The sequence below is a fragment of the Schistocerca gregaria genome, chromosome 1 (assembly GCF_023897955.1).
Source record: "Schistocerca gregaria isolate iqSchGreg1 chromosome 1, iqSchGreg1.2, whole genome shotgun sequence".
In the NCBI taxonomy this organism is placed as follows: domain Eukaryota; kingdom Metazoa; phylum Arthropoda; class Insecta; order Orthoptera; family Acrididae; genus Schistocerca; species Schistocerca gregaria.
Genome location: NC_064920.1, coordinates 739,864,489 through 739,877,365, shown reverse-complemented (window position 1 = coordinate 739,877,365; position 12,877 = coordinate 739,864,489). Strand labels below are relative to the sequence as shown.

The window sequence follows — 12,877 nt, the reverse complement described above, 5'->3', positions numbered from 1 at the left end:
GAGTGCACTTGTAGGATGGAAGGAGGGGCAAGCTTGTTTGAGATGTGGGCCCTCGGCAATAAATTGTTAAGAATACTGGTTGCAGCTAGCTACAAATTGTAACACATGTTAACTCGGATGAAAGAACATCATTGTTTCTTCAGAAAACTTATAATGGAGAACCAGTACATTTTTCAATCAATAGACAAATGCCTAAATGACAGACATTGTGATAAGAAAACACACAAAAAAAAAATAAACTAAAATCAACCAATATCGAAGAAGAATCTGGATCTGATAAGATAAATGTATGGGTCTACATGGATTATGTGAAACAACTTTAAAAATAAATAAATAAATGAGAATGAGAGAGAGAGAGAGAGAGAGAGAGAGAGAGAGAGAGAGATCGTATGTTCCTAGGAGACTCAAGCAACATATTACATCCTCCCACAAATATCACTCAAAATAACAATCGAATAAAAGAAGAGAATTTTGAGCTCATACAGAGACTTACTAACAGTCATCCTTCTTGCACACCATTTATGAATAAAACAGAAAGGGGGAAATGTTAGTGATTCCTGAAGTGTCCGATGCCACAGATTCTAGAACGGCTTACTGAAGAAAGATGCAGGTAAAGTTCTGCTTAACTTTAACACCACAGTGCTTTACTACAGTTGAGTTGAAGTACGCTGATCCCTGACACTGGCAGTGGGCTGGCTGCAGCAGCTTTACAGGCCTACCTAAACCAATAATGTAATGGCGAGAGGGGGGGGGAGATGCTGAGAGTATAGTGTGGAAGAAGATACACAGACTGAAAGACCTGATGTTGGAGAGACTGTGCCTGCCAACACAATTCCGAGAAACTGTCGTTGGATGCTCTGACTCTGAGTGACCAACCCTGCCCTTTCCACTGTTTGCCAAACCTATGTGGCCAAGAAATTGAAGTAGGGCCGTCATGATGATCGACCAGGACATTTTATCAGTTAGGTGGACAGCAGAATATTACTTTGGGATAAATCAGAAGAATTTTGGAGAGGATATTCGTTAATACAGAAAATGATGCAAAGTATTCAAAGTCTTGATGGAATCTTTTCTGCAACTTCTGTGTGACCTTCTATGCGAGAAGAACCACCACTTACTTGTTATCACCCACATGAATGGCCATTATTAAGTTGTATCTAAGGTCAGTTTAAGCTTCTATTTTTGCTCTGTGGTCTCCACAATTCAGTTCATTACACAGGTCTATGGGTCCTCATCTACACTATTCTCACTATTCTCTAAACAGTCTCCTTCTCTTCTCCCCTGCCATTACTGTCCCCCTCCCCCCCCCCCCCCTCCACACACACACACACACACACACACACACACACACACACACACACACACAGAGAGAGAGTTCTTCTTTCTTATTTAATTAAATATTACACACCACTACCACTGCCTGCACAAGAGCGAGCTGTCTACAATGTTTTATTACTAACATTATCCTGTCACTCTTCTTCCTAGTGCTTTCCCTTCTCCGACACACCACAAATGCTCAGTTCAGTTGATCCGCCATGCAGTGACAATGCAGCTTTTTTTACTGCCTTTTGGCTTTCATCTCAACATCCACATGGGAAAAATATATTAAAAACAAAGATTCCAAGACTTACCAAGCGGGAAAGCACCGGCAGACAGGCACAATGAGCAGAACACACAAACACACACACAGAATTACTAGCTTTCGCAACCGATGGTTGCTTCTTCAGGAAAGAAGGAAGGAGAGGGAAAGACGAAAGGATGTGGGTTTTAAGAGAGAGGGTAAGGAGTCATTCCAATGCCGGGAGCGGAAAGACTTCCCTTAGGGGTAAAAAAGGACAGGTGTACACTCGCACACACACACACATATCCATCCGCACATACACAGACACAAGCAGACATATTTAAAGGCAAAGAGTAAGGGCAGAGATGTCAGTCGAGGCGGAAGTACAGAGGCAAAGAAGTTGTTGAAAGACAGGTGAGGTATGAGTGGCGGCAACTTGAAATTAGCGGAGGTTGAGGCCTGGCGGATATCGAGAAGAGAGGATATACTGAAGGGCGAGTTCCCATCTCCGGAGTTCGGATAGGTTGGTGGTGGTGGGAAGTATCCAGGTAACTCGGACGGTGTAAGACTGTGCCAAGATGTGCTGGCCGTGCACCAAGGCATATTTAGCCACAGGGTGATCCTCATTACCAACAAACACTGTCTGCCTGTGTCCATTCATGCGAATGAACAGTTTGTTGCTGGTCATTCCCACATAGAAAGCGTCACAGTGCAGGCAGGTCAGTTGGTAAATCACGTGGGTGCTTTCACACGTGGCTCTCCCTTTGATCATGTACACCTTCCGGGTTACAGGACTGGAGTAGGTGGTGGTGGGAGGGTGCATAGGACAGGTTTTACACCGGGGGCGGTTGCAGGGGTAGGAGCCAGAGGGTAGGGAAGGTGGTTTGGGGATTTCATAGGGATGAACTAAGAGGTTACGAAGGTTAGGTGGACGGCGGAAAGACACTCTTTGTGGAGTGGGGAGGATGGATCTCATTTCGGGGCAGGATTTTAGGAAGTCGTATCCCTGCTGGAGAGCCACATTCAGAGTCTGATCCAGTCCCGGGAAGTATCCTGTCACAAGTGGGGCACTTTTGAGGTTCTTCTGTGAGAGGTTCTGGGTTTGAGGGGATGAGGAAGTGGCTCTGGTTATCTGCTTCTGTAGCAGGTCGGGAGGGTAGTTGCGGGATGCGAAAGCTGTTTTCAGGTTGTTGGTATAATGGTCGAGGGATTCAGGACTGGAGCAGATTCGTTTGCCACGAAGGCCTAGACTGTAGGGAAGGGACCGTTTGATATGGAATGGGTGGCAGCTGTCATAATGGAGGTACTGTTGCTTGTGGGTGGGTTTGATGTGGACGGATGTGTGAAGCTGGCCATTGGACAGATGGAGGTCAACGTCAAGGAAAGTGGCATGGGATTTGGAGTAGGACCAGGTGAATCTGATGGAACCAAAGGAGTTGAGGTTGGAGAGGAAATTCTGGAGTTGTTCTTCACTGTGAGTCCAGATCATGAAGATGTCATCAATAAATCTGTACCAAACTTTGGGTTGGCAGGCTTGGGTAACCAAGAAGGCTTCCTCTAAGCGACCCATAAGCCTTCTTGGTTACCCAAGCCTGCCAACCCAAAGTTTGGTACAGATTTATTGATGACATCTCTGAACTCCGGAGATGGGAACTCGCCCTTCAGTATATCCTCTCTTCTCGATATCCGCCAGGCCTCAACCTCCCCTAATTTCAAGTTGCCACCGCCCATACTTCAGCTGTCTTGCAACAACTTCTTTGCCTCTGTACTTCCGCCTCGACTGACATCTCTGCCCTTACTCTTTGCCTTTAAATATGTCTGCTTGTGTCTGTGTGGCCATATGTGTGTGTGTGTGTGTGTGTGTGTGTGTGTGTGTGTGTGTGTGTGTGTGCGCGCGCGCGCGAGTGTACACCTGTCCTTTTTTCCCCCTAAGGCAAGTCTTTCCGCTCCCGGGATTGGAATGACTCCTTACCCTCTCCCTTAAAACCCACATCCTTTCGCCTTTCCCTCTCCTTCCCTCTTTCCTGAAGAAGCAACCATCGGTTGCGAAAGCTAGTAATTCTGTGTGTGTGTTTGTGTGTTCTGTTCATTGTGCCTGTCTGCCGGTGCTTTCCCGCTTGGTAAACCAGTGTGATTGGCTAGTATGGTCAAAGATTAACCCTGCATTGCTGGTGACAGACTGCAACCTGGGTGGATTTTTGACAACTCTAGCCACTTTTGCCGGTGAAACATCAGAAAAATCATTAAACAAGTATTATCTAAAGGTGCCGAGACAAACAGGCAATGTGTCAATGCATACATTAAGCGGCACTGTTCAAGTTCTTATTTTCATTCCTACCTACCTCCGAACTACTCCACTTTATGGAGAGTGGTTATGTTTAATCATTTCGTAGTTAGTAACTCCATTTTAATTGTTAAAATCCTTAACCCAAATATTCTTCACCATACAGCATTGTTATAAAAGATAAACATCTATTCCACTGTGAAGCCTCTCTCCAACAATATCAATAACCTCATCTCTGGATTCACATTCCAAATCATCTCACAAACCTACTCCTACTGCTGTCATGGCAACTTCTGTATTTACTAAGTATTCAACTGTAACACTTTTCTTCCATTGCACAAAACTAATCTTGCCTATCTACAGGTCAATGCCTACAACAATGAAGTGATTATTTCATGTGTACTTTATGTGCACAAAAATGAAATAGAAATAAAATTATCTACAGTCCATTCAGCACAGTAGTTCAGTGCAGTGGTTGATCATGTATCCTTTTTCCCCTAAACATCATAGAAAGTAGTTGTATATGGGGCAGTCAAATGAAAACTGAACACCTGTCATAATACACAATCTGCATGACAGGTGGCCCCACTGTTGTTACGTTTTGATAGTGTCACTGCTTTGGCATGGGAATGGCGAAGTGTGCCACATCACAGCATGCAGAGTTGCTAACGGCCTGGTCAGCACTTGACATGGAGGTAAGCAAAAAAAAGCAGAGAGGTGTGGTTCATTTTCTGGTAGCTGAGAGTCATTCATCATTACATGTCCACTGTGTATGGTGAACACTGCAAGTACCTGACATATGAACAAATGGCTGAGAAGATTCTGGGAAGGATGTACATCACTGCAAGATGATCTGTGCCCAAGACAGGCCCATCAAGCCATTATCCCTGGTGTGATGGGACAGACTGAATGCCTTATCCAGGAAGACAGATTAATCACAGAGGATCAAATTTGTCTTCAGGTCAGCATTAGCCACAGTTCCGTTCATAGCATCATCAAAGACTACTTGCAATACAACAATATTTGACTGCAGTGGGTGCCACATCACCTGACAGTAGGGCAAAAGATGGAAAGAACAGTATCAAGTCCGAGTCATCTTTTACAGTACCAAAAGAATGGACCTGTGTTTCTGCCCTGTATCATCACAGGGGACCAAACGTGATGCCACCATTTCAAGCCCAAGGGCAAATGGCTAGGCCAACAGTGGGAACAGCCTACATCTTCCTTGCCAAAAAAATCCATAGCTGTTCACACAAATTCTGATTAGGTCACGATGACCTCCTTGTTTGACAGCAGAGAGGCCCACTGCACATTGAGTTCCACAAGCGTGGTGCTTTGAAGACCCTTTGCAGAAACTGTAACCTGCCAAAAAATCAAAACGTTCAGAAATTCTATCAGACATAATGATTCTGTTGCACGGCAACGACCCCCCCCCCCCCCAAAAAAAAACACACGCACGCACACACACACACACACACACACACACACACACACACACAACCTGCCAATCACACAAAGGTTACACTTCAGCAATTTGGTTGAGAAACACTGTAGCACGCTCCACACAGCTCAGATCTTTCAACATGTCATTTTAACATCTCTGATGGCATAAAGAGAGAGATGTGTGGGCGTAGGTTTCAGTTGGAGAACGAAGTTTAAGAGTGGGTGCAGTTGTGTATTCATCAGTGGCCGATGATGTTCTACAAAACAGGGACTGATGGTCTCATCTCCCAGTAAGCTCAATGTCTTAAAGTGTCTGGTGATTACAGTTGAATGGAACCATTCCCAGGACCTGTTGCAGTGAGTGTTCAGTTTCATTTGGCTTCACCTCATAATAAAGAACACCAATCATGTATGTTGAAAGATTTCATAAAAAAACAATGAAAAGTTAACCATTATGAAGATATTACATGGTATCTGTATCAGAGTAAAGAGGACAAAAAATTTTCAGAGGGAATGAGAGCTGAGTCGATGTACTGAATTAATATTTAAACAAGGTGGACTATGATTAACAAGTTTAGAGACTAAAAGCAAAGAATGGGAGAAAGAAAGCTGACAGAGAGAGAATTTATTATAGGCTTATGACATATAATTTAACATGTTTATTCAAATGGTGGTGCTGGAACACCTTGTCTAAAATCCATTCAAAACTAATCAAATAATGAAGTATTTTCTGTTAGCTTGTTCTCGTTTGGTTAAAAAATTATCAACAAATGGGAAGAAAAAGAAAAGCTCTTGTTTCCTAAGCTGCACTAATTTAGTAAGAAAATGCACAATAGCAATCACGACTTGGAAACATTTCAGCTGTGTTCATAAAACATTTACATTCAACTCTAAGCAATCAAAATTGGACACAAAAGGCAAGTACCTAGACGAACCAAAATAGTTGGAAAGAAATCATCTTATCTTCCTTCCTCCTGCTACCCTTCACTCCCATCCTCCATAATTGATGCACCACTGTTATTCACCTCAAAAGATATACATTAGAGAACATACTGTCACAAAACTAATGCCTCATTTATTTTCTTGTAGTAGTTACAAGAAAAGACCTGTCTCCAGAAATCTGTGATATTAAATAATCTGTGATATTTAATACGGCATTTTAAAAGATTCAACTGTTTTAATACATGGAGGATGAAGATGCTGCATAAGATCAGAGCAATGTCTACCTCTATTAGGCAGTCACTATGAACAAATTTAATAAGAACTAACCAGTGAAGTCAGAAAATGTAGAAGTAATTCTTCTGGTACTAACAAGCAAGCTTTCTTACTGTGAACCTAAATTTATCCATAATAAATTATGTCATAAGAAAATTTAAAAAACAAGCCATTACTTCACAATGACAGTTGGAAGAATACTATGCACTTTGCATTTTGTTGCAGAATGAGTGATTTTTTAATGACTACAATATCAAAAACAATGGGAACTTCACTTCAAAAATTTTCGCAAGATCTTTCCACTCCAATCCTACCATTCCTCCCCCACTCCTCCATCACCATCACCATCACCATCACCATCTCTCTCTCTCTCTCTCTCTCTCTCTCTCTCTCTCTCTCTCTCTCTCTCAGCGCGCGCCCCCCCACACACACACACACACCACTGCACTGTATTTCTGATCCATCTGCAATTCTTTATAGCAACACTGGTACTGTTAGCATAACATGTGTCTGAGAATGTACATTCTTGTATCTATCTGTTTCCCTAAGGGAGCAGAATAGGGAAATTTGAGAGAGTCAGTCAATTTTTAGTTTGAACATCCACTTGTGTATATGAAGACAACACAATTATCTTTGAAACTGTCATAAACTACTGTCTTTCTTGAGGAGATATCCTACACCCAGATAATCTCAACAATGTTTGCGTTGAGCCTTTATCTTCAATATGCCCTCTCCTATGTTCATAATATAATCCCATTACATACTCTTTCAAGTTATAGTCCTCTATGTACAACATAATGGTTGTTCCATCATGCACACACATCACTATTTAAAAATGTCTCAAACTGTCCCAATTGCCAACAAAATAATGAACAGTGTCTCCAATTATTTCTCTAGTCTATTTTTTAACAAAAGTGTTCACACTCTTTCTCTTAGGCAACCTTACACACAATTAATTTAGATGTCATGAAACTGCAACAGCACACACCCTTTCCTCAATTCATCACTGCACAATATTATGTTTGACAGTGACGCCTCCACAGTATTACTGAAATTCTACATGGCAAGTAACACTTTACATGTAGAGAAATTAACTTCAGAGCCAACCATGACAACATTGCTTACTTTTAGATAATATTTAACTGAACAATTTTTCCATGTCAGTAATGAAGACTGTACTTATCTACCCAATTTTTGACTTTTTACCAACCTGTCCCACTACCTCCTTCTTATTTGTCATTCTAAAGTCTTTAAAGACAATCTGTTCAACTTTCCTCTTGAGCTCTATTTATTATTATTATTATTATTATTATTATTATTATTATTATTAAAAAATACCACCTCTTTCCTATGTAAGATGGAGATTAGTTGTCTACATCTTTATGCTATTATCTGATTTACTGTGTATTTCACTAATACGAGCCTAATATGATCTTTATGAATATTTCATGGAAAATTTCTTCCAGTTTTTTGATGACAATATAGTGTTGTAGACAGTGGTTTAAACCCCCATTACCACAGCTATTAGTAGAATACTCAGCAAAGCTTTTCATCCTACCTTGACTCGCACTCTGCACTGAAACAACTGAAGTTTCAGACACCTGTCCATGGCGTGAGATGGAAGAAGGGTGAATCAACTGACTCTGTGCTATTGCTGGGGTACTGTTTCCATTTCCACCTGTTAAGTGTGATAAGCAAATACTAATTAAAAGAAATATTCCAATAAGTACAAGGCAAATGCGTACTTCTAAGCAATACATAGATACTGTACAATTACTCATATTGTATTTCAAGGTGCAATAAAAATGCCATAAGAAGGAAGTTCAATCTATCCTCTGTCAGAATTTTCTAACTGCTATATTCTTTTGTAAGCAATATGGTTTCACTGCGACAAGCAAAATGTAAGTTAAAACTTTTTCTCACCAAGCTCACAAGTAGAGATAACTCCACAAATATTTTATAGTAGCATATTTAATAGTATAACATGTCCTTTGGAACCTAAGGAAGGAAGATCAATGCTTTAATGTCCCTTCAAAGAAAACATCATGAGGACAGAGCATATGCTCAGATTTGCGAAATGTTGAGGAAAGAAACTGGCAGTGTCCATTTCAAGGGAACTGACCCATAATTTGCCTTAAGCAATTTATGGAAACCACAGAAGCCTATCTCTGGATGGCTGGACAGGATCTTGAATCATTGTCATCCCAAAGATGAGTCCAGTGTCTTCACTGATGACCCACACCACATCACTCAGTCTTGAAAATCTGAACATCAGTTTCTATCCCAGGTGATGACAAAAAATATTATGACTGTAATAATATTAAATATATATTGCATTTTCTAATGAAAAAATAATTTCTAAAGATCAAATTTTGTATCCAGTATCTTACCTACAATAAGCACTGTAAAGTATTTCAGAATAGTAGTTATACGTCTACATCTATTCCTCTTGGAGTATACATTCGCAGTATTTGTTCAGAATCCTGTAGCACTATTGTGCCTGCAAAATGAATCCTTGATTAAACTGTTGTCCTTCTTTTCATCTTCTTTATCACCTTAACTGAGAATGCGTAGTATTACTCGAACTAATGTACTGTAAGCCATTCCTTACATAATTGCATTATGTTTCCTTAGAATTCTTCAAAATAATCTCAATCTGGCATTTTTCCCACAGCTGGTTTTATGTGGCCACTGCACTAAAGGTTTCCACCTTACATAGTGTCACTTTCAGTTACTCTAGTAAGTTACTCCAAGATATTTTATGCCTACTACTGTTTGCAGTGATTTTTGTCAATAGTGTAATCAAAACACAACTGGTCCTCTGCCTATCTATGTGCAATACTTTACATTGATTTACATTGGGGATCAACCACCTGTCTCTGCATGTGATAGTATAAATCTGCATTGAATGCCTTCTAGAAACCTGGAAATACATCATTAGCCTTAATATTTCTATCTACTACCTTCTGGATCTCACAGGCAAACAGAGGAAATGAGTTTTGAACATTCGCTGTTAGTGATACCTGTGTTGAATCTGAGAAGTTTTGATCTCTAAACAGGCCACTGCAGGAGAATAAAATTTATTCCAAAATTCTACAATGGATTGAATATATCAGCTTATAATCATATATCTAAAAACAAAGTTGATGTGACTTACCAAACAAAAGCGCTGGCAGGTCGATAGATACACAAACAAACAAACACAAACATACACACAAAATTCAAGCTTTCGCAACCAACGGTTGCTTCTTCAGGAAAGAGGGAAGGAGAGGGAAAGACGAAAGGATGTGGGTTTTAAGGGAGAGGGTAAGGAGTCATTCCAATCCCGGGAGCAGAAAGACTTACCTTAAGGGGAAAAAGGACAGGTATACACTCGGACACTCGCGCACACACACACACACACACACACACACACACACACACACACACACATCCATCCGCACATACATAGACACAAGCAGACATTATACACTCGCACACACACACACATATCCATCCTCACATACACAGACACAAGCAGACATTGAAAATGTCTGCTTGTGTCTGTGTGTGCGGATGGATATGTGTGTGTGTGTGCGCGCGAGTGTATACCTGTCCTTTTTCCCCTTAAGGTAAATCTTTCTGCTCCCGGGATTGGAATGACTCCTTACCCCTCTCCCTTAAAACCCACATCCTTTCGTCTTTCCCTCTCCTTCCCTCTTTCCTGAAGAAGCAACCGTTGGTTGCGAAAGCTTGAATTTTGTGTGTATGTTTGCGTTTGTTTGTGTATCTATCGACCTGCCAGCGCTTTTGTTTGGTAAGTCACATCAACTTTGTTTTTAGATATATTTTTCCCACGTGGAATGTTTCCCTCTATTATATTCAGCTTATAATCATGTATATAATTATATGCATCCATCTGACCCTTCTTGAAAACAGGAACACATTGCACCCCTTTCAGATTGCTTTGTACCGTTCACTGCTCCAGCATATAGTGTCTTATGGGTATCTCTACAGATTTGGATAACTTTCCTTTGATGAGCAATTTTGGTTCAGTATTTGTTCTGTTTTCAATTATTTAAAAACAGGAATATCAGTGTTTGCTCAATTATTGAGAGGAAGAACTGTATTACAATTTTCTTCATTGAAACAGTTTCAAAAGACTGAACTCTCAACTTTTCAGTCTTTGTACATCATCTTCTCTTTCTGTATCAGTATGATCACTGAACGACTGAACAAATGATTTTGATCTGGTTACCAACTTTACAGAGTCTCTGGTTTCACCCTTGGCTCCAAACCAGAGGACGTCAGTCAGTTCTGGCCCTGATGTGGTAAACAGTGAATCGTGCTTCCACTTTGAGGGTAAGGCTAACTGTCTGTACCAATTCAGCCATGCATCTAAAGAAGCCAAGAATAGCCTCACAACCCAGATTGTAGGTGTTGTTTGAGCTAAAATGGGCTATGATTCACAGTCTGTTCCTTTCAGTGCATTCACTAGGTGCCAAAAGAGTCTCTCCCACTTCTCAGAGGCAAACACACAGTAAACATATCGAGTGTAAAATTGCCTTCCTTCCTAACCTGACTACTACTTCCCTAAGAGCCTCCATTATCTGCATATTACTGGAGTTCACAATAACCAAACTATTACTCCCTCCATTATTTTATGGACTTGCAGAAAACTTTGCCACAGGTCCAATATATGAGATATCCCAAGCTGCCTTTGATGTGACATCAACACTGAATAGCACTGCTTAATGGGATAGTTGTACAGCAAGTACCTATGTTTTCCATCTGGCCAGAGAAATGTGAACCCACAACAGTTCACTAGTTGGTATCAGGTGAGAACTACCTGGTCAGATTGCGTGCATCAGACGATGCAGCAACATCAGAGTATTGGGGCATCAGAGGTGCCACAGCTTTTGATGCAGGTACCCCAACATTACTCCTGCCCAGGGCAGCCACCAGAAGCCTGTTGACTGTAGCCTATGCTGTTTCTGGACAGAAATTGCCCTTGTGTTCACACACTAGGCAGCCCTAATCAACACGACATTATACACAAATTAAGCAGCAGCATAAGGTGCTGAAAACCCAGAATGAAATGCTAATAACAATAGTATGGCACGAGGTCTTGCAGAAGTACACTATATCTCCACAGCTTCATTTGATAGAGTGATGGTTAAAAAGCATCAAGTATATAGTCATTTCACAACCACATACTCACAAAAGTAATGTGTGCAGAACTAGGTAAATGAAGCTTAGAGCCATGTAGATTGAAAACTGTCACATCCACTAATATGGAGTACATGATGGGCCCACAGTAATTAACCATCCAACACACTGGTTGAATTTGTAAACTAAGTGTAGATGATGACATTTCAGTTAGTTAAAAACTCTGTTCAAAAACTTCTGTTTGTTTAAAAGCAAAGTTGTAAACATGGTCTACTAGCATTAATTCTAAATTATCACATCTACAAGTCAGAAAAGAACAGCATGGTGCTGCTAGATCATCTCCTGGCTACTTATATTTACTTCCACATGAAGTCTCAGAGCTTATAGTGTTATTAAAGGAAGTGTCGTTCATCATTCATAAGCAGCAGTTGGTGACAACACATACAAGAAGTAGGAATGTGTTTAACATAATCACTGAATTATAGAATTTTGTATCAGGACTATGTCCTTCAGTTCAGACACCTCTACAATGAATGAGAAAGACGTTACAAGTTGAAATCCCACTTTCAGCATTCCAAAAAATTTTGAGGTAACTACAAGAGAAGATGATATTCAAATTCATATAAATTCAATAAGCACCCAAAAAAATTAAATACAGCCACTTCAATTTGATCACTACTGGTATGAATTCATACAAGAAAATAATGTGCAATTCATGGTTTTGTTCTTGTTCATACACGGAAAAGCAAGCAACTGATGTCAATAATTATGAATTGTTTGATGCTTGATATGACTTCTTTGGTGAAGATAAACGATTTCATTTATCAGTTTCTGAACTAGAAACAGTACATACTTATAGCAAATTATTCTTGTTACACATAAAGGTGGGGGGCAGTCTGTGACACATGTAAGTCATTTCAATATATCTTGCCATAACTGGCAAATCATGATGAAAGCTAGTTGGAAAAGTTCACTAAATTCAACTCACTCCTAATTTTGTAAAAATCCATAATCAACATAATAAAGCATAGAATTAATTCATATAAAAAAGAGTGAATTCATATTTTTCTTTATTTCTCTTCACACAACCTAAAATGTTCTATCTTCAGTAGAAAGAGATGATGTTAATTATGATCACAATCACCATCATGTTTAAAATCATAATTGTACCTACAAACAACACACCAAAGTGTAGCACATGCTTCACACTGTTAATAAATCAGGGC

At 40.2% G+C, this 12,877-nt stretch overlaps 1 protein-coding gene across 29 annotated transcripts in view; it reads right to left on the bottom strand.

The window, feature by feature from the left end:
- Positions 1-12,877, bottom strand: part of LOC126267316 (longitudinals lacking protein, isoforms H/M/V-like) — a 416,839-nt gene that overhangs the window by 278,443 nt on the left and 125,519 nt on the right. For all 29 annotated transcript variants that reach the window (XR_007548998.1, XM_049972522.1, XM_049972483.1 and 26 more), the window contains exon 6: positions 8,062-8,181. Coding sequence is in view for 28 of the 29 variants with exons in the window: in XM_049972522.1 (XP_049828479.1) it covers positions 8,062-8,181 (120 nt within the window). In the remaining variant the exon portion in view is untranslated. The remainder of the gene's footprint in view (positions 1-8,061; positions 8,182-12,877) is intronic.